At 36.7% G+C, this 20,491-nt stretch overlaps 1 protein-coding gene and 4 long non-coding RNA genes across 8 annotated transcripts in view; all 5 read right to left on the bottom strand.

Annotated features, from left to right (window-relative positions):
• Positions 1–1,948: 1,948 nt before the first annotated feature.
• On the bottom strand, positions 1,949–3,349 carry LOC114525208 (calcium/calmodulin-dependent protein kinase type II delta chain-like). 4 transcript variants are annotated; one of them, XR_003687169.1, is made up of 5 exons: positions 3,318–3,349; positions 3,188–3,235; positions 2,825–2,960; positions 2,505–2,675; positions 2,104–2,159 (listed from the first exon to the last, which is right to left on the bottom strand). XR_003687169.1 is itself a non-coding variant. In XM_028546428.1 (3 exons), the coding sequence occupies exons 1-3, from the start codon at positions 2,770–2,772 to the stop codon at positions 1,971–1,973; spliced, it is 372 nt and encodes a 123-aa protein (XP_028402229.1). In that variant the 5' UTR covers positions 2,773–2,834; the 3' UTR covers positions 1,949–1,970. The 4 variants fall into 4 exon arrangements, 2 of the variants coding, with proteins under 2 accessions (XP_028402229.1, XP_028402230.1); XR_003687170.1 differs by having other exon boundaries at positions 2,505–2,672; XM_028546428.1 differs by lacking the exons at positions 3,188–3,235; positions 3,318–3,349 and having other exon boundaries at positions 1,949–2,159; positions 2,761–2,834.
• A 109-nt stretch (positions 3,350–3,458) lies between these two features.
• On the bottom strand, positions 3,459–3,897 carry LOC114525055. Its single transcript, XR_003687144.1, has 3 exons — positions 3,858–3,897; positions 3,582–3,657; positions 3,459–3,499 (listed from the first exon to the last, which is right to left on the bottom strand). It is a non-coding gene; the product is annotated as an uncharacterized LOC114525055 (long non-coding RNA).
• Positions 3,898–4,368: 471 nt separating this feature from the next.
• On the bottom strand, positions 4,369–4,734 carry LOC114525063. Its single transcript, XR_003687146.1, has 3 exons — positions 4,695–4,734; positions 4,505–4,597; positions 4,369–4,384 (listed from the first exon to the last, which is right to left on the bottom strand). It is a non-coding gene; the product is annotated as an uncharacterized LOC114525063 (long non-coding RNA).
• Positions 4,735–8,736: 4,002 nt separating this feature from the next.
• Positions 8,737–20,491, bottom strand: part of LOC114525166 — a 68,521-nt gene continuing 56,766 nt past the window's right edge. Inside the window, exons 4-5 of the long non-coding RNA XR_003687159.1 lie at positions 9,020–9,106; positions 8,737–8,778 (exon numbers count right to left, since the gene is read on the bottom strand). This is a non-coding gene — a long non-coding RNA (uncharacterized LOC114525166). The remainder of the gene's footprint in view (positions 8,779–9,019; positions 9,107–20,491) is intronic.
• LOC114525167 lies at positions 9,238–11,470 on the bottom strand. The gene is made up of 4 exons (XR_003687160.1): positions 11,431–11,470; positions 10,206–10,562; positions 9,891–9,953; positions 9,238–9,277 (listed from the first exon to the last, which is right to left on the bottom strand). It is a non-coding gene; the product is annotated as an uncharacterized LOC114525167 (long non-coding RNA).

Raw genomic sequence — 20,491 nt, 5'->3', positions numbered from 1 at the left:
GTGATTAAGATTAATTGTTTAACAAATTATTCATTTCATTAGAGACTCGCTGGTGGAAAATGTCCTATCACCAACTGTAACCGCGCTTTACATCCGCATTCATCCAAAGACATGGTACGCAACATATCTTTGAGAATTGAAGTTTATAGCTGTTTTTCAGGTATGTTCTAGCAATTCACTGAAATACTATTTGTTCACTAAGGAATGAGAAATGACTGAGAGATCCATCTGACTGAAATATATAGCGAAAATTTTTCAATAAGTGGCTTATGTAAGAGCGAGTTTTTGATTTAGAAATAAATTCTTTACACCCTACCAGCGGGTTTGTCAGGTTTTTTACTAACTTAGGTGCATTGGAATACAAGTAAAAATAAGGCGTGTTTTAGAAGTTATACCTGGACGAGGAATCCAGCATATCATTATGAGGAACAAAGCTATTATAGCGGTATATACTCAGGGCTATCACAATCAAGTTTAGTGTTATCGCTTTATTTCAATGTTTGCTGCACGGTCGGATTCTCACAATTAAAAGAAAATCAAGCGAAAAGTTTCACACGTACAAAAGTATAGGTATGGAACTGGGGCCGGTTGTTCGAAAGATGGATAACTTATCCAACGGATAAGTCCTATCCAACGGATAAATCTGGATAGTTATCCATTGGATAAAAACGCGTTGCAGGAAGCGTGGATAGTGAAGTGGATAGCTACCCAATAGATAAGTTAAAATTTACCAGAAGAAAACAGTATTATTCTGAAATTTCGTACCACAACGTCAGCTGTTGCTAAGCATTTACAACATTGAATTCATAATCATTACGAATTCTCGAGTATAGTTACTGAATGGAAAAGGCTTGAACAAGTGATTTGCTCGAACTTTGCACTTCACATCATAGTGATTTTATTAATTAAACACATTGCAATTTTATTCCTTGACCTTGCAACGCTTTGCCTTTCGGTCCAATAGCAAATTTAGAAACACTATTTTAATGTTCGTGAATGAAATTACTTAGATATTAGCAAGTTTCCTTGGAATAGGTTGAATCTTTCTTTGCATATTCGCGTTTATAAACTGATTAGAAGCGTATAGTAAATTTACCACCTGTTATAAATGCGAGGATGTCCAAAAAATCGCCGGTCGAACGGAATGTGTAGGCAACGTGAAACGCTGCTGCGACAAATTGCACTTCGAAAACATTTTTAATATATAGTGAATACAATCATGATGCGTATTAGTTTGTTGAAACACAGTAAGAGGAATATTGCATTTTTGTCCTATTTTATATAAATGTTTACAGTGTTACCTTGTATCTTTGAATTTATCCACTGGATAGTGGATTTAAACCACCTCCGGACCTTGGATAAATTTATCCGGTAGATAGCGATTTTTATCCTCTGGATAAAGTTATACAAGCTTCGTGCAACCCAAATCACACGCTGGATAAAACTTATCCGTTGGATAGTGAGTTATCCGTTGGATAGCGACTTATCCACCTTTCGAACAACCGGCCCCTGTTCTTTTATTTATCGGAATAACTAGTGATGTGATCTTACATGAAGCATTTTCAGTCATGCTGCTAAATTGTCGTGCTGGCTACGCCACTGAGTATTTTATTTGCTCGCAGAGCCTCGTCTGCTGAACGTGACCGTCGGCCAGTCTTCACCATGTACGGTGACAGTTATTTTCTGCCTTTTAACTTGCCGACATGCAATGTTTCATTCCACGGTGAGTTTTCAACTTTACTGAAGGCGCTACAATACAATATGCAATTTTCCTTACAACTTGCAATGCAATTATAACTCCGAAGGATGTTAATTTGTAAAGAGTGTTCGAAATACTAAGGAAACGTTAGCAGATCGTAATAGATGTTCGTATTTGACAACTTTAGATGCCTCAGGAGTAGAATGGTTTTGCAATTTGCAAGGAAAGTTGCGTAGTGTAACAGCGCCTTGAGATTGTTTCGGAAAGCTAGTTAAATTTCGATGTAACTTGCAAACATGTAATGTTTCATTGCAATTGCGAGTTGAAAATAAGGGTCATTGGACGGAAGAACGGGACAAGTATCGTAGTTTTCAACATACCTTTTATAAGGGCGGAGACATTGATCTTCCATCCACGGTCGGTTTATCATTTTTTCTGCTTTTTCTATCATTTCTTTATCCTACAAAAGACAAAAAACTTGTTAAATCGTGGATCAATCTAACACTTTTAAAAGCTTTCTCTCCTAACTGAACTAATTTTATTTATACCGTATAGTTCTATCAGTTCTAAATTGTCCTTCATGGAGGTCCAGTAGGGGTCATCCCGTATTGATGCAGTGTTACTACAGGAGGAAACCTGAACTAAACTGACTTTATTTATGCTGGATAGCTGTATCAGTTCTAAACTTCAACCAAACTAATTCTAACAATTCGAAAAAGCTGGGACTTCAGACGAAAAAGGTCAGCCGATTTTGAAAAATCTTAGATGCGGGGTGTTATAAGGCGGTTAGTAATTTCATCATCACCTTCATCCAAGGATGTTCCAGAGCTTCTGAAACCGTGATGCATTTTCTGTGACCAACAGTAAGCAGTTTTGTTATAAGATCCTTAGCTTCACTGCTAACATTCTTCCAGAGGTTGTTCGGAAATTTATACGACCCTTCTTTGACTTGTTTCTCCAATGGGTTATTTGCCTGCTTTGAAAATAAAGAAGATCCGGAAAGTCTAAAAGACGTTAACTTTTCATTGACGTACTCCAATTTTGAAATGAGGTTAAGCTACCTCCAGCTTCATTACAAATCGTGTTCACTACGTGAATTTGAGTAAACTGAAGTATATGGCATACCAAACATATAGTATAACTCCCAGGCTCCAGCAGTCACACGATTTCTTGTAGGATCGTTCTTCAGGCTACGGGATTAACATTTTGGTAGCGAGGTAACTTGGTGTACCACAGAGTGTTTCCATATAGGAATTCTGATCTAAAAAATTAATTGTTATCATTGAGATCTGTAACAATGAGAAATAACTGAACCTAAAACGTTTGCAGAATGCGCTCTGCTTTCGTAAAACGAAATCACGGACAAAACTCGGAATTGAGATTATAGTGACTTCCAGGATTTGCTGGCAATGGTCACATCGAATGGTTTCTTCAAAGACAATTTAAAGGGCAATTTAAACACAAGTTCAATACACAACCGACACACACCTTTATAAGCGTTTCATCATACGAGGAACACAATAAAACATTTTCTGGCTAAAGAAGAAAAAGTTAAATTATGGTCGTTAAAGTTTAGGATATAAAGACAGTAGTGATAAATAAATTAGGGCGTGCTTACCTTCCAATCCCTGTTAGTGATGCCATTTTCATGTAAATGCTAAAAATACGAAACAGTATGAATAAAGTTAGTTTAGTTCAGGCTTCTGCAGTAACACTGGATCAATAACAGATGATCCTTAGCTTGGTGTCATTAAAAGCTCCAATCTCTTCGTGATATTTTCCATAAACTTTAGTCATCGCCTGTGAATGAAATATTCCAATTTGTTTAATTCATTCTTCGAAGGCTACACATGGCTACATTCGCGCTAAACGACATCCTCACCTGAAGGCACATTGCTTTCATAGTTGGTTTAGTTGTCAATAGGAATCAGTGATACAGATCGTTAGACAACTCGAGCCTGAAAACAAAATAGAAAAGTCGATCGAATCTTGAATGGTTTCATCCATGATTCTATACTTCTCTACTACATTCTGCAGGACAAATAACATTGCGTGAACTGTGCAGCAATATAGAGAATAGGGGGAAGCCAGACAGAAAAGCACATGGAAAGTAGTTTGAATATTTGCAAACCCTGATAGATAAATGTCGTGGACTCACACATTTGTTATCGGCGTCTCCTCGTCGTTTTGTTCCAACAAGACTCTCAAATAATAGTCACCTGATAGCAGAGATACGTTACTGAGTTTGATTCCTATCGAGGAATAAGGGGGGGACGCTTTATGAAGAACTGTTAAAAAGCTAGAGCAGTTAGGCTTATCACTAACCTATTTCAGTTCATCAGCTAAACATTCATACAGGACTTCAAACTAAAGGTGATTCCAAAAGACACGTAGTTTCCACTCAGATCTTTTTCCATTGCAAATGCGTGCAAATCAGATTCGAGTGCCCCAGAAGTTCCTCTCGCGTCTGTCACATTGAAAACATAGAAATTGTTTCATACTCTTTTACGAGAACAGTTTAGAGAAAGAGGTCAGGACTATTGAATTTGTCTTGTTATACTCATAGCGACAAGAAATCCTCCATTACATTTCCATTTCCTATATTTTCAACGGAAACTAACCTTAACTTCGAGACTCACCTTGTAATTCCAAATCAGGTTGTACGCTGTCAGATCTTGACTGAATCTGTAAAAAAGATCCGCTTAAATATCATTGCTTTTTCATCTTTCAAACGACTAGAACATTTTCCCATTTTCTTAATATGAACACTTACTTTTAATAAAAAAACTGGATTTAAATTCTCACATTTTTCCTGGATTTGAATCCTATTTTTGTCCTCCAATGCGAGAGATATCCTTCAAGTTGATTCCTCAACGTTCCCCTCGTTTTTCCAGAGCTCTAAGACACAAGTATAGCACGTGAAATAACAGGCTTATACGTACATGCAAGCATGCATTATGAAATTTTGGAACACGATTGTTGATTTAAAACGTACTTCTGCAAGCTTTACATTGTCACGAATTGATAAACGATCTTCTTCAGTCTCTGGTGGCTGAAGGAAAGATAAAAACTTTCCAACAAAATTGTTTCTTTACAAAAAGGTTTTACACTTCTGAATGAATTACCATTTAATTATTTCCTCAGTGGGGCAGTTGGCACAGTTTAAGGATGAATGATGGAGTTTAGTTACCAAAGCAGTTGATACCACTTAGTCATGAATACGATTGGTTAGTCAGAATCACCTCAATGGGTTTATGTAAATAATGGCCCTCGCAAAAAAGTTTTCAAAGATTTCTTACTTCGTCAGGGCTTTCAAGGTAATAGAGCAAACCAGCAGGCTGTGAAAATCGTATTCAAATTTATTACATAATTGTTTATGAACCAAAAATTATGAACAGGAAATCTCGCATTTAAACTTTCTTGTATATTTTAGACATTAAAAACTATAACTACTTTAATACGAACATTATTCTCGCAAGTAATGCCATTGCTGTTGGATGATGCTATGCCAACAATAATGATTATAAATTACTTATGGAGTATGCTTGTTAGTCTCAATTGAACTATTTACAGATGGCTAGTATATAGAGGATTATAAAATCACAAGTTTTAAGATGAATCTGAGAATGTTGCTAAAATACAACTCAGGTCCTGCGGATGGAATAGAGGCTATACCTCTGCAACAATTTGTTAATTTATCACACTAATTCGCACCTGTTCAATAGCGAACGTCTATCAGTGCTTTGCGTAAACATGGCCATGCGTAAGCGTTTTGGTAGAGCGCCCTCGGCAAGCGCCAGAACTTGTATTTTTGCCGCGGTTTCTTCATCAGCTTCCTAAAGTGAAGTTCTAACTAAATATTAACAGATGATTTTAGGCACTTCACACGATGCAGGAATATTCTTGAGGTTTTAAAGGGTCTTAATTTCGAGTGGTATTATACGCACTTCAAATTCAAGCAGGGAACAGTTGATGGAAAAATGAGTCAACTGTACGTCCTCAGTGACAAGAGCATTGCACCGGCATCGCAAAAGCGTAGGTTCGATTCCTGCCGGAGGATCTATAGTTCACTCATTTTTCCGTCATCTGTTCCTGGCTTGATTTGAAGTGTGTATAATACCTCTCAAAATTAAGACCCTTTAAAACCTCTTAAATATCAACTGAACTAATATGTACATTCATCACGGCTAAAAAAATGCAGAGCGTTATAAATGACGTTCGTCAAAGGCAGAAAATTCTCAATGGATGAATGAATGAATAAAACGTACCTCGATTATCGCCTTCAGAACCATGCCAGCACCTTTCACAATTGTTGTCGACGGATGCTGAAATTGTTGAGGAACGAATTCAAAACCACGATTGGTAAGAACCATTAGCGGGGCAATAGTAAAACATACATAAGCGAAGAAATGGTAAAATTGGTACTATTATTTAGTTTTGTCGTAAACCTACCTGGAACAATCGATAAATGCAATGACCCATTTCTAGACAAACAAATAACAGACTTCATGAGTTGCTCCTATGCATGGGTCAAGCTAGTGGACGTGGTAAACTTCACCAAAAAGGTAAAGAGAGAAAGGCTATTTAATCAACTCTCAACCTCAGTCAAAGAGCCATAAACTACCAAGAAGACAAGTTGAATGAAAAGTTCCTCAAATTTCTTTGTAGCATACCTGCAACTTTCTCCAGTAATTTCCCAAACTGTTCATCATCTGTTGTCTCACTAAGAGGAATATGCAATAGTCGATTTATTGTAACAGACTACATGAGTTGATTCAAAATATTGGAAGCAATCACACCTTACTATTAGTTTAACATGAATGTTCAACTTCACCCCCGTATTATTTTAATATATTGCAAAGCAACTAGAACAAACCTGTAAGGAGGACACAGAGCAAACGTCAGAAAATCAAGCAATCCACTTATAACTAAAACCCCAGTAGAACGAATATAGAAGAAAAGTTTTCATGGTTAATCTATTTCTTGTGTTTAGTTAGAAAGGTAGTTCAAATTAGAAAGGCAGTTGCTACGAATCACTTGCTGGGTTTTGCAAGGGAATTTCTCTTCCAAAACAAAGCTATATACATACAAGAGGGATGGAAAAATAAAATGCAAGGGTTCAGCATAGATTATAGGCAACCAACACCGCACATCTTACAACATTTATCGTGAGAATTTCCAACAAACTGCTTAGAAATTTTTCAGAGGATAACAAAGAGCTTTTGTTTATCTGTTCTTGTCGAATGTCATAGTTATCGTGCGTTGGCTATATAAAAAAACAGAATTGGTTTCGATAAAATTGGATCCTGTTAACATTCAGATTTCAAAGTTGGCTGAGTTTATGTGGATTGCAAGTTAAAGGGGTAACACTAATGACAGTGACAGATTTGGCAACATATTACCAGGAAATTCATCGTTAAAGTGTTGGCGCTTTCCTTTATACGGAAAAAACGGCCAGACCGGTCCTATTGTTGATCTCGGTACAGACAGATTACTGGTATTTTAGAGTGTTTCAAGAACTCTGCGTTCAAGTATATCGTTACTTGCATCTGTCTAGCTCGGAAATTTCGCAACTATATTCTTAACGAAATACTCTATTTTAAATTTAAATATGACCGGTCTGACCATTTTGGCCGCTTAAAGGAAAGCCCTCTCTTTACCTGCATCAGAGCACACAGTATGTCGACAGCGGCGTGAGTCACGGCTTCATTATTCCTCTTCAAAGCTTTCACAGTTTTCACACCAACCTTCTCATAGAAGCTGTAAAAACAAAACAGAAACACGGTCTAGAGAAAGTGAGCTGGTTGAGTAAACAGCGTGTGTTGTGGTTAAAGATAAACGTTTCTCACCTAGTGAGCGTTGTGAAACCTGCTTTGGATCCAACCTAATGTCTCAAAGCGTGAAACAGTGCTTCGAGATCTTTATCTGATATTTTGTTTTGGTCTCCTGCAAATAGACGAAACATTTTAACTATTTTATGTATATATTGAATACCTGTGAAGGTAATAGCAGTCAGAATATGTATATTTTAGGGGTGAACACTAAATATATTTATTGGCAAAGATATACAGTACCTTCGTGAGCAATGAGCATTGTGATGGCATTAATGATAAGTCTTTCTTTATTCTCCGGGAAAAGTCCTTACAAAATATTTAAAATCGTTTGAAATATATATTGGAGTTTAAAAGACTTAATATTCCAGCCGTACTTCTGGCGAGAAAAATTCAAATCTACCATTTCATGGATTCGGACCCAGTCAACTCAGCAACCAGAGTTACCGCAGCGTAGTCCCTAGGCCTCTTAACGTTCCTTATACGCGGCGAGGCGGGAACTGAGAGGCCTAGAACAAAATGTTTTGTATTTTGGCTATTTTGTCCCCACTTTCTGTATTGAGGTCAGTTTACGATCCACGACGCGGTTAACTGGCCTTGTTCGACGTCGCTAGTCAAATATTTGCTTGAAATAACCTACGGGATATTAATTATACTGTCAGGACTTCGAAATATCCATACAAACGTTTCAATGTCATTTGCTGTCGACGCTATCGACTATCAAGTAAACTCGAGTCCGTGCGTACATGGTTATGATTATAATAAGCTTCAATCTGCCAATTTAAATTATTCTCGCTTCCTTTATAACGATTATTGTTGTAAATCTAGGTCAACTAATGCATACTAAAATAAGCAGAAAACTAACGTGCGTATGAAAAACACGTGAGTGGAAAACAGCCTTAATCCAGATTTTGACAGAACATTAAAACTCAGTAAAAATGCAATAATATTCTCTAAACAGGATTTTGTCTGCAGAAAAGTACAAAATAAGAAATTGTCAACTTACGTCTTGGGTGACTGCATGAAGTAGACCGCTGTAGGAAATATTGCAGTTAAATCTCTACACATCTTCGGTTAAATTTCCTGCAAGGAACCAGTAATAAGACAATATAAGCTTTTGGAGATATTTCAAAAATTTAAAGTGAAATAAAAAGAGAAATATTTCACCTGGAGACGCAGCGAGGAATTTTAAATGACTGCTTTCTACTTCTTCGTCAACAACGTTATACAATGGACCCCAACGATAACCTTGAAAAATATATCATCTTAAGAAAACAATTCTTCTTTTGCTGTATGTGATGTATTGGACTGACTAATAGGAATACCTGACGAGAAGTGTAATTGTTTGTGTGTTATATGAGATCCCATACGTCAGGAGGAGAATGAAATGAGGGTTCGTATTTACGGCAATCATAGCAGTGCGAGATTTTAATCAGGAAAATTTTGACCATAATTTTCGCTCAATCATCTATGAAAAAGCGTACAGTACCGTCTCTTCGTTGGGGTCGTTTTTACACAAACATCTCCATTTCCACTGCCTCTAACCCCGTGTAGCTAACCAGCCAATGATATATCCCTAGATTGAGTGAAATACAAACATTCAGAACAAGAAATATTTTATATAGCTTCATACAAAATCTGCTTTTTTAAACTACCTGTCGGAAGACGAGTAATTTCTCAGCTGACCGCTTGTGTATTCCAGCCCGAACAACTGAGGATGGTCTCGATAGCTAATTATTGAAAATATCTGACAGAAAAAGAAGTTTTAAAACTATGATATACTATAATACACAAGTCTTAACCAAACGGTATATTCTGGAAAGTAACTGCAAAAATAAAACTATTTTAAGTCGGCTGGATACTTTTTTGCAATTGGACATGTTCAAAATGGAAACGTGAAATAAAAAAGATGATAAAAGCAGTAAACTTGAATCCAGGTCAGAAGACATGGAGTGTTTGGAGTGTTTGGAGTGTTTGGAATGTTTGTTTTTTTTCTTTCAAGGTCTGAGATGAATTACTGGAACTGACATGGAATGTCGCATGACTTACTGAGCTAAGGGGATGAAGGCTGACGATGTTGAACATATATTATAGTAATAATAGTTTATAGTTTATTATATATTATAGTAATAGAGTTGATGTTCGCGGGCATAAATGTGTTTTTGGCCCTCCTCGCGGAACACATTTTAACCCTCGCTACGCTCGGGCTAAAATGAGTTCGAAGTCGGGCCAAAAACACATTTATGACCGCGAACATCAACTCTATTGTTATATTATTATCACTATAACATACACATGAGTATATACAAAATTAGTAAAATACAATAATTAGTAAATAGATTTGAATAAATATAGTTCACCTGGTGCAAGGCACTTTTTAATGATAACTCCAAGCTTATACTTTCTGGATAATTTAATACATTCTATAGGGTTTAATGATCAATATAGGGATAAGTATCATAAAATTGTTTGGCTGTTGGGGTGTATAAACTATCAAAACTACAAAATTATATCCTGTCAAAATTTCGAATTCTAAAATAATGCCGGGTTTATGGTCATTTGAATTTGCTTGCTACTTTTATAATATGCAAAAAAGTAGACGGTAGACACTGATTTTAAGTTCAAATTTATAATATTTCGAAAATATATTATGCATTATTAATTATATAACATACCTTGAATAAATTTGAAGTTTTACATGATTCAAGAACATTTTCATTTGTATACCGAACTGTTTCGCCTTTGGATTTGATTCCGTTCATTAGTCAAAGTACACTTCAAGATGTCGGGCTTCCCTTCAAAATTGTCGAGGCCTGGGATATGACGGTGCTAGTGCTGTGTCCAGCCAGGTAAAAGGTATTTCTGGGAGAATATTAGAGAAAAACCCGAAGGCGTTGCATGTTCATTACTCCAGTCATCGTTTAAACCTTATTGTTGCCAAAGCGTGTTCAATTCTTCCAGTGAAAAATATGTTGAGTCAGGCACAAAATATCGCCAGCTTTTTTATCAGTTTCCCTATCCGCTCACAGTATCTAAGTAAAAAGATGAAAGAGTTTGGTTTAACCCGTAACAAGCTCGCAAAGCCTTCCACGACACGATGGGTAGAACGAATAAGATCCCGCGATGGTTGTTTGGATGCATTCAAAGTTATCTACGAAACACTCAATTTTATGCAGTTTGGAGGATCGCAGGAAGGGCCATTTCCTAGATTAGCTAGTGACGCACAGTCTCATTTTCGCAACGTGGAGAAATTTGAATTTATGGCTGCTCTCATTATCACCCAACATGTTCTGGATCATACTTTGTCATTGACGGTCCAATTAAAGAAGAAAAAAAAATCGATATTGCGGAATCAATAAAACAGATTAATCTTTTAAAGGATGAAATGGCAAAACTACGTGCCTCTGTAGATTTATTCCACAATGAATACTACGACAAGCTGTAGGAATTAGCTAATAACCTCGACGTGGCTGAGTGTTTTCCCCGGGTATGTAAAGCTCAAACAAAATGTGATAATAATCGTACCAGTACAGCAGGTGGTTACAACAGATTATTAAGAGTCGTGCATAGGCCACGTGATAACGAAACATTCTGAGCTCATCAATGAACAATTGTAAAGGTTTTATTGTAACTCATAGGAAAACCTAAGGATATATTTTGTAAAATCTATTATATTACGAGTGTCTTTTCCTAAGTCTACCGACCCCTGAATTCCCCACGCTATCGTCACCCTGTAATAAATAAGTAACGTTGCAAGTCCTCACCTTCAACCACAAGGATTAAATTACGTAATTCGAAGTGCAAAATTGAGATTACCGGTTTCTAAGTTTACCGGTTTATAATGCTCAGTATTTAATAATCCGTATAAGACCAATTTATCATTATTATTACTTGACTTACGGATTCATTAAGTTTATCCTCGTCTTAACTCAAAAAAGTTTTCAAAGGACTTGCATCCAGAAGGGATTTACCAGGAACAGGCTAAAATTAAACAGATGTTGAGATTAATGCACGATGATGATTCGTGATCTTAAAATTGCTACCTTTTGAAACTCTTCACGAGTTAATAAGCCTTGACTGTTCCCTGTGAAAGAAAAATAGGTAAATATAGTCATATTATAATATATATTTCCTCCATATTGCAAAGGTAATTTCGCTTGCCTTCAGTTTCTTCCTTGTGTAAAACAGTGTCTTTGGAATCTGGTACGACATCAATCTGAAACGATTGTAAAATGAAAAAGCTAGTCTAAATCAAAGATCTCTTTCTTTTCTGCTTCCCCTGCCAGTCATGTTAGTAGCAATATAAGGGATGGATAGTGAATGTTCTTGCACGAAATAAATTTCATGCAAAGCGAGTTTGAAGAGAAATTCTTACCATAAAAGCGCTTGGTCCATATCTCGGACTACGACTCAAATATCGAGTTCGTTGAACAAATGCCGAACCAAGATTCAACTTTTGACCGGAATCTTGTAATAAAATCGACGAGGGTGAAGATCTGCCGTGTTCTGTAAGCAGCATCTTTTGTTCTGCGCTGTCTAAAATGTTGGCAGATAATTTGTTCATTTCGTAAATGCGCGAACAATGGCCGATCTGTTTTAACATTACAAACCTGACTCCTTGAATTCGGTTTTCTTCATTTCAACATCATCCCGGGTATCTTCAATATTAGTTTCCTCATCTTCTCTACACGATGCGAGGCGATCTTTGACAAGATCTACAATCAATGTACGCTGTCTGTGCTCTTGCTAAGAAGTTCTGTTGTAGTTTCAAGGCGTTTTCTGGCTCCTTCTTTAATGAGTTCGGCCGATAAATCATCTGAAATACAACAATATCAATTTGACATTCCGCCAACGGAATGCCCAACCGAAACATTGAACAGGTTTGACCCATCGTTGACCTTACCAAAGAGTTGTTTTGGAATTAAACTTTCATAAATCTCAGTCTTTCACACCGCTGGTCGTCACAAGATGTTTGAGTCACAAGATTTCTGTACTGAGCCTACGGTACCAGTGGGCTTTAAATCGCGGGTAAGAAGGTCAGATGCTTTGGTATCGAATTTTGTGTTTGGCACCTGGCTAGAATCATCTGCACGAGTTTTTCTATCAGTTGAAGAAGCCTGGAAATGACAAATACGTTCCTAAGAGCTTTCACTAGAAGAATATTAAAACTTGGTCGCTCTTGCAAATATATCTATTGAAAATTCAGCAAGCAATCCCCCTGGCAATAGAATGACATGTGGACTTACTTTCGTGATAATGGCACGAATTGTTTTCTTAACAATAGCGGACAGTTGACAAACCAGGATGAAATGACATTATCAGCAAGAGCTACAGTGTATTGAGAGTATCTAAGGTGAAACATATCAGTTCGTTTATATTTTAATCATTTTGACAAAACCAATAATAAAAAGTTTCAGATGTTATCGCGTTGAGCCAACTTCGATGATTCTGTGTAAGGCAAACATATTCCAAAGACTTGTTTCAACTGGATCGCTGTGAAGTATTTGTAATAAGCACAAAGCTGTTACAATGCGATTTAAACGATTTAAAAGAATGTTACCAACTTTTCGCCGAATACGATTGTGTGTTTACACAACCTAGCTCTCTTTAGGGGGTACATTGATATTTTGTAACAGATTTCATAATTTACGTAACTTCAAGAAACATACCAGAGGGAAATTCTAGCAGTGGTATGGCAACTTGAGACGTTGGCGAAAGTTTAGTAAACTTTTCCAGATATTGTGGGAGCAGTCTAAGGACAGAAAATTTAGTAATTATTACTTAAAAAATCATATATTTGTGAAGGAGTATCTCGCATCACAAGAGACGTTACGTTTAGGCTGGAGTTTATTGAAAAACGTTTCTGTAAATTCACTGAGCACATTATCAAGGCACGATTTCAAATATCTCCAAAGAAATAAACTTCTAAAACGCTGCAACTACTTAAATCAACTTCATTCTTACAAAGTGCTAATGGAAATAAAAAAACGTCTCAAATTCCAGACTATTTTAGGTAGCTATACCTTGCCATAACTGAAGGCATTTCTAACATACATACGGTGAGACAAGATACGCTTAACGTCGCGAAATGAACAACCAAGTACGCATCAGACAACACTAGACGAAATATATAACAACGTTTAAGCAAGAACAGACAACCGCTGAAAATAAAGTCACGCAGATTCTTACCTGTTCATCTTGACCAATAAAAATGTGGTACGTACACAGCTCCGTTAATACCTGCACGTGTTACAATAAAATATCCAATTAAATCATTAGTATGGTATGATATAATTATGGTATGATATGCATGGTTATGGTATGGTATGATTTCGTTATGGTATGGTATGGTGTGATATTATTATGGTAAGATATGGTTATCGTATGGTATGATTTAGTTATGGTTAGTTATGGTATGATATGATTATATGATATGATTATATGATATGATTATATGATATGATTATATGATATGATTATATGATATGGTATGGTTATGGTATGGTATGGTTTTGGTATAATTATGGTAAGATATTATGATATATGCAAAAAACTGATTGATAAGAACCGTACTGGAAAAATTCTAGCGTACAAATGAGGTCGGCGCATATCGTTAGGAACACGAAATAATCCAGGAAGAAAATCGTAATTTGAAACCTGAATGCAAAGTAAAATTTTTAGTTCATGATTTTGGTGTGAAAAGTACACAACTTCACTTCCCTTCCCATTTTAGAGAAGACTGTAGATATTGAACGTAAATATTGCTTTCCAGAAAGTATCAAGTTTTTATCTTGCACTGCCTCTGGAAAGTTCCTCAGAAGAACATCCAACACCTCCCATTCCAATTCCTAGAAAATGAAGAAAGTTGAACTTCAATCGAAACTTAATGCCAGATGATATATTATGATAGAAAAGTTTACCTGTTGTAAGCACACAAGAATAACATTCATCGCCTCGCTGTAAGGCAGTGAAACAATCCCGTTTGTCTTATCTTCTGCAGAACTAAAACAAAAATGAGAATGTATTACGCAAACAAGAAAAGGAATTTTGGAAGCAGAATACCTGACATACGTGGCACTATCGTCATTAACCAACATTTTCTTTCAGAACAAACAAAATACGAAGTGAATTAAACCTTTCTACTTTTGTCTTGCACAAGGCCTAGACGTTGTCAGCTCGCAAACTGAGGAAACATTGAAGAATCTTTAAGAAAACACAATGTGAGACATCATAGAAAAATCGCGAGAAATAGAATTGAATTTGCCTTACCGAAAGCCGTATTTCCGATGCACTATACGTCCGATAGCCATTGTCATAATGAGTTTTTATGTGGTACACTAATATATTGAATATTCGTTCGGCTCGTTCTTGAGGTTTACGAAACAATTTCATCTGCAAAAATAGAATGAAATTACTGAAAGAGAAGCAAGTGTGGCATTAAATTACACTTATTTTTGTTCACGAAATAACTTCATCACAATGAACGAATATGTGTGGACAATCTCTGCATGTCCTTCATTACCTTGAACAAGCGTACTAATCCTAATACAGCCTCCTTGATGTCTTTCTATGCTGTTTCATCCTGAGGCTGCAGCAACAAAGACAAATTACAGTGATTAGATGTAATTTTATGTCTCTAGATGTTCCTACATATACCTTGCAGTCTCTATAATTACCTTACATGTTCTTTACATGACGGCTTAACGTATCGTTTGAGAGGATCAACTGGACAGTGGCAATCTGGAATTGATAAATGAAATATATATCCTTTTACTTCATTGATGCGTTTGCATTCAGGACCCCCGTGTAAAACGATCCAATTTGCGGATATATAGTTAGGTTCAGGTCAGGAAGCTTTCACTGATAAGAAAGAGTTTTTATTGAAGTACAGTATCAGCTCATCACGAATGAAGAGGGAAATTGGAGTGGAGAAATGAAACCGTCTGAAAACGATTGTATTGAGTACCTTCTCGATTATATGCAAAACATCGCAAACTTTCGGTGAATCAGAGGATTCAATAACATCGACCAGAAGCTGGACAGCTCGGATCCGCACAGAAATATCCCGATCTTTGACAATGTGGTCTAAATGTGGCAACACTGAATTCTCAAGTATTTCTTCCTGTAAAAAACAAGGAGTTATAAAACTAGAAAAAGATTCATAATATCGCTAATGTCTAGAAAAATGGACTAAAATTTATTCAAAGTACTAAAATTTTATACCTCATATAGTGGAGATAACGTTCCTAATATGTTACAAAGCACATTTAGAGCTTTAATTCGGTTGGCCGTCCTCTCTTCACATCTAAAAAAAAATTCCCATTAGGATAAGACTGAGGCTACATAGAAATACATCACGAACTTAAACAAAAATCAACATACCAAAATATTACATTTTTACATAACAAAATATAAAGAAAAAAGAAGACCACACACTTGAAGTATTTCTCCACCAAATCTTTAATATTTTCAAACCAGTTTTCGCAGTAAGGATGAAGAGACTGGGAACGATGAGAAACCAGGAGAATAACTGAGGATTACTGCAAACAACGACATTTCATTTAGCTGCAAACAACGACATTTTATTTAGCTAAGTGGATTCCGTTAGATCTTCATATATTTTATTAATTTTGTCCTCAAAGAAAGTCATAAAATTGTTAGCTAGATTCTCATCAGATTGGCACACAGGATATTGAGAATCAGGGGTATAATGTAGTAACTTTCCAACGGTTTTAAATAATTTCTTTTGGTCACTCCCATTATCTCTAACAATTTCAGAATAATAACGAGTACGACTTTTCTATAATAGCTCACTGACACGGCGACATTGCTGACTGTATTTTAGACGATCACAGGATTGTCTTGACTTACGCCATACCCGCTCGAGTTTCCTTCTGATACGTTTTTCGTTTTTAATTTGTTCAGTGTACCAAGGTGCAGCTGGACGAATAATTATCTCTCTGGAAATAAGTGGTGATGATCCAGAATTTTGGCAGCTCCGAGTTGTATTGGTTGACTTTCGCACTTATATCAGCCGTGTTCCCAGTGTTAATCGGAGATAGCCTAATTTCATTAAGGAACGAGTCCATATTGATTGCTTTAATTTTACGTGACTCCACGACCCTTCTCTGAAACAATGGTTTTTTAAAATTGAGTTCATATGTAACCGTGTAATGGTCAGATAAAGATGGATCATGAACGTCAATAGATTGAACAATATTTTCCTCATGGCGAGACAAGATAAGGTCTAACGTGTGACCAGCAAAGTGTGTTGGTTGTTGTACACGTTGTTCGAGATTAAAAGAATCAACAAGATTGAGAATTTTTTTTGTTGTTAATTCCAACTTATCGTCTACCTGGAGGTCGATATAATACGATTATATTTAGAATTTGAGATGACACATTGATTTGCATACCCATCACTTCGAAAGACTTAATATGTGAGAACATTTTCGCCGAGTCCAGCTTGACTTTTAAAGTGTTGTTGTATAGTATACCAATGCCTCCCCCTCTACCTTGTTGTCTCGAGATATTGTTAAAGGAGTAGCCCTTCGGGGTGAAATTCCCAAAAGATATATGATCAAATTTGTCAGGGTGAAGCCAGGTTTCTGTAATCGCAAATATATCAAATTCATTCTCAACCACATAGTCTTTGACTAAATTCGCTTTGTTCCGAATAGACCGTCAGTTGAGAAGACCAAAAGAACAAAGCTGAGTAACAGCTGTATCAGGAGTGTTGGCAATGCCTGATAAAGGAATATTGATGAGATTGATTCTCTCTTAATATAATTTCTGCCATATATATTTACAGGCTTTGGGACACGGTCCGTGATTCTAACAGGGATAGCTTCCTGATGATTTGCAGGATGATAGTGATTGTATAGTGTGGCGGTGGTGTTTGCAAAGTAGGTATTATAGCAAATATTCCTATAGGTCATATGGAACAACCAACCTTTCTGTAGATTCAACTGCCCAAGCATTGAACTAAGCTCCTCAGGATTATTAGCGGGTCGAAACGTGTTCATCAAACGTAACTGCTTTCGATGTTGAGACATCTCATCCGACTAATTATTATCAAAAGATTGAGGACCAGGATTAGGCGAAACATCCACACACATTGTTAGATCCTGCTTGAAGGCTTCGTACACAGGACTAGACTAACAAATCCATGTTTCGTTTCTTTAGCAATCGCAAATGAGACTTTGTATTTAGATTCAAAACCAACTCGTTGTATGTTGACCCGACATCGAAAAGCAATATCTCCACAAATACTCAAGGTTATGCCATCCGCAGCCAATCCATCCAAATCCGTGCAATTAGTACTCTTAAATGCCATATTAATTGGTCGAGATGTACGAAACTCGTTAGATGAAATAAATATCATAAAAAATATATAGAGCTGCCGACCAACCGACATATTGGTCGTGAATTAAGCAGTACGAAAACACAATATTCATTTCCATACACCAAAAGATGGTGATTCAATGATAACATCACGTTATCAGCTTTAGAGAATTTCTTTAAAAACTTGTTTAACGAATCGGATAGAAGCAAACGGGAACGAGAAGAAAAGAAGTTGTGAAATCATTGTAAGTGTGTTTAGTTCTATTTAAACCCGACAACTTTACTTGTTCAGGGAAAGACATATTAGAGTTGTTTACTAGTAAAAGCTATGTACACACACCTTGGGTGGTGGTGGAAAAATATTGAATCATTGGTTATTTTTATTCTAGATCACTAGCTGCCTGTGAAGGAACATACAAAATTTTACTAGAATGCTACAAAAACAGCTGGATTGAAGGTTGTCAAACTGAAATGGTCTCCCAAGTGGCAAATCGATTGCTCGAATCCTACCATAACCGTGTTTCATTATAAATCTGTGAAAAGGATAAAGTAAATTAAATGAACATGGCCGTTCAGCACAAGTACTTGTAGTCGATTGGAGAAGACAATTGTCTCCCATGCGGTAAATCGATGGTTCGAATCCTACCATAACCGATTTTCATTATAAACTTCGTCAAAAGAAATACAGTAATTAAATAACCATGGCCATTCCCATAAGATCTTGTAGTCTAGTGGCTAATGCAATTGTCTCCCAAGTGTTAAATCGATGGTTCGAATCCTGCCATCACCTTTTTTCATTATGAACTTCGTGAAAAGAATAAAGTAAACTAAATAACCATGGCCGTTCAGCACAAGACCTTGCAGACTAGTGGCTAAGACAACTGTCTCCTAAGTAGTAAATCGATGTTTCGAATCCTGCCAAAACCATTTTTCATTATGAACTTCATGAAAAGAATGAAGTAAACTAAATAACCATGGGCATCCAGCACAAGACCTTTTGGTCTAGTGGCGAAGACGATGGTCTCCCATGTGTTAAATCGATGGTTCGAATCCTACCATAACCGTTTTTTCATTATGATCTTCGTGAAAACGATAAAGTAGATCAAATAAACATAGCCGTTCCCCGAAGTACTTGTGGTCTAGTGGCCAAGACAATTTTCTCCAAAGTTTTAAATCGATATTTGGAATCCTGCCAAAACTATTTTTTATTGTGAACTTCGTAAAAGGATAAAGTAAACTAAATAACCATGGCCATCCAGCACAAGATCTTGCAGTCTAGTGGCGAGGACAATGGTCTCAGAAGTGGTAAATATGGTTCGAATCCTACCACAACCGTTTTTCATTATGAACTTCGTACAAAGGTAAAGTAAACTAAATAACCATAGCCATCCAGCACAAGACCTTTTGGTCTAGTGGCGAAGGCGATGGTCTCCCAACTGTTAAATCGATGGTTCGAATCCTACCATAACCTTTTTTCATTATGAATTTCGTGAAAGCGATAAAGTAGATCAAATAAACATAGCCGTTCACGCAAAGAACTTGTGGTCTGGTGGCTAAGACAATTTTCTCCCAAGTGCATGTTAAATCGATGTTTCGAATCCTGCCAAAACTATTTTTTATTATGAACTTCGTGAAAGGATAAAGCAGACTAAATAACCCGGGTCATCCAGCACAAGACCTTACGGTCTAGTGGCGAAGACGATGGTCTCCCAAGTGTTAAATCGATGGACGAATCCTACCATAACCGTTTTTCATTATGAACTTCGTGAAAAGGATAAAGTAAATTAAAAAACCATAACCGTGCAGCACAAGACCTTGTGGCTTAGTGGCGAAGACGATTTTCTCACAAGTTTAAATCGATTGTTCGAATCCTACCATAACCGTTTTTCATTATGAACTTTGTAAGAACGGTAAAATAGATCAAATAAACATAGCCGTTCACCCGAAGAACTTGTGGTCTAGTGGCGAAGACGATGGTCTCCCAAGTGTTAAATCGATGGTTCGAATCCTACCATAACCGTTTTTCATTATGAACTTCGTAAGAACGGTAAAATAGATCAAATAAACATAGCCGTTCACCCGAAGAACTTTGGTCTGTGGCAAAGACAATTTCTCCCAAGTGTTAAATCGATGTTTCGAATCCCGCCAAAACTATTTTTTATTATGAACTTCGTGAAAGGATAAAGTAGACTAAATAACCAGGGTCATCCAGCACAAGACCTTGTGGTCTAGTGGCGAAGACGATGGTCTCCAAGTGTTAAATCGATGGTTCGAATCCTACCATAACCGTTTTTCATTATGAACTTCGTAAAAGGATAAAGTAAACTAAATAACCATGGCCATCCAGCACAAGATCTTGCGTCTAGTGGCGAGGACAATGGTCTCATAAGTGGTAAATCGATGGTTCGAATCCTACCATAACCGTTTTTCATTATGAACTTCGTGAAACGGAAAATAGATCAAATAACATAGCCGTTCACCGAAGAAATTGTGGTCTGTGGCAAAGACAATTCTCCCAAGTGTTAAATCGATGTTCGAATCCGCCAAAATATTTTTTCATTATGAACTTCGTGAAAGAATAAATTAGACTAAATAACCAGGGTCAACCAGCACAAGA

The sequence above is a fragment of the Dendronephthya gigantea genome, unplaced genomic scaffold (genome assembly GCF_004324835.1).
Source record: "Dendronephthya gigantea isolate DGI-Jeju-01 unplaced genomic scaffold, DenGig_1.0 000033F, whole genome shotgun sequence".
Lineage (NCBI taxonomy): Eukaryota > Metazoa > Cnidaria > Anthozoa > Malacalcyonacea > Nephtheidae > Dendronephthya > Dendronephthya gigantea.
The sequence above is the reverse complement of the archived record's forward strand: the minus strand, read 5'-3'. Positions and strand labels throughout refer to the sequence as shown.

Bases quoted from the DNA above. Each gene is read 5' to 3' on its own strand.
- LOC114525208 (XM_028546428.1), bottom strand. The intron at 2,160-2,504 runs GTGATGATGAAA...TGTCTTTTGTAG, and splicing joins TGGAACATCCTTGGATGAAG to GATAAAGAAATGATAGAAAA.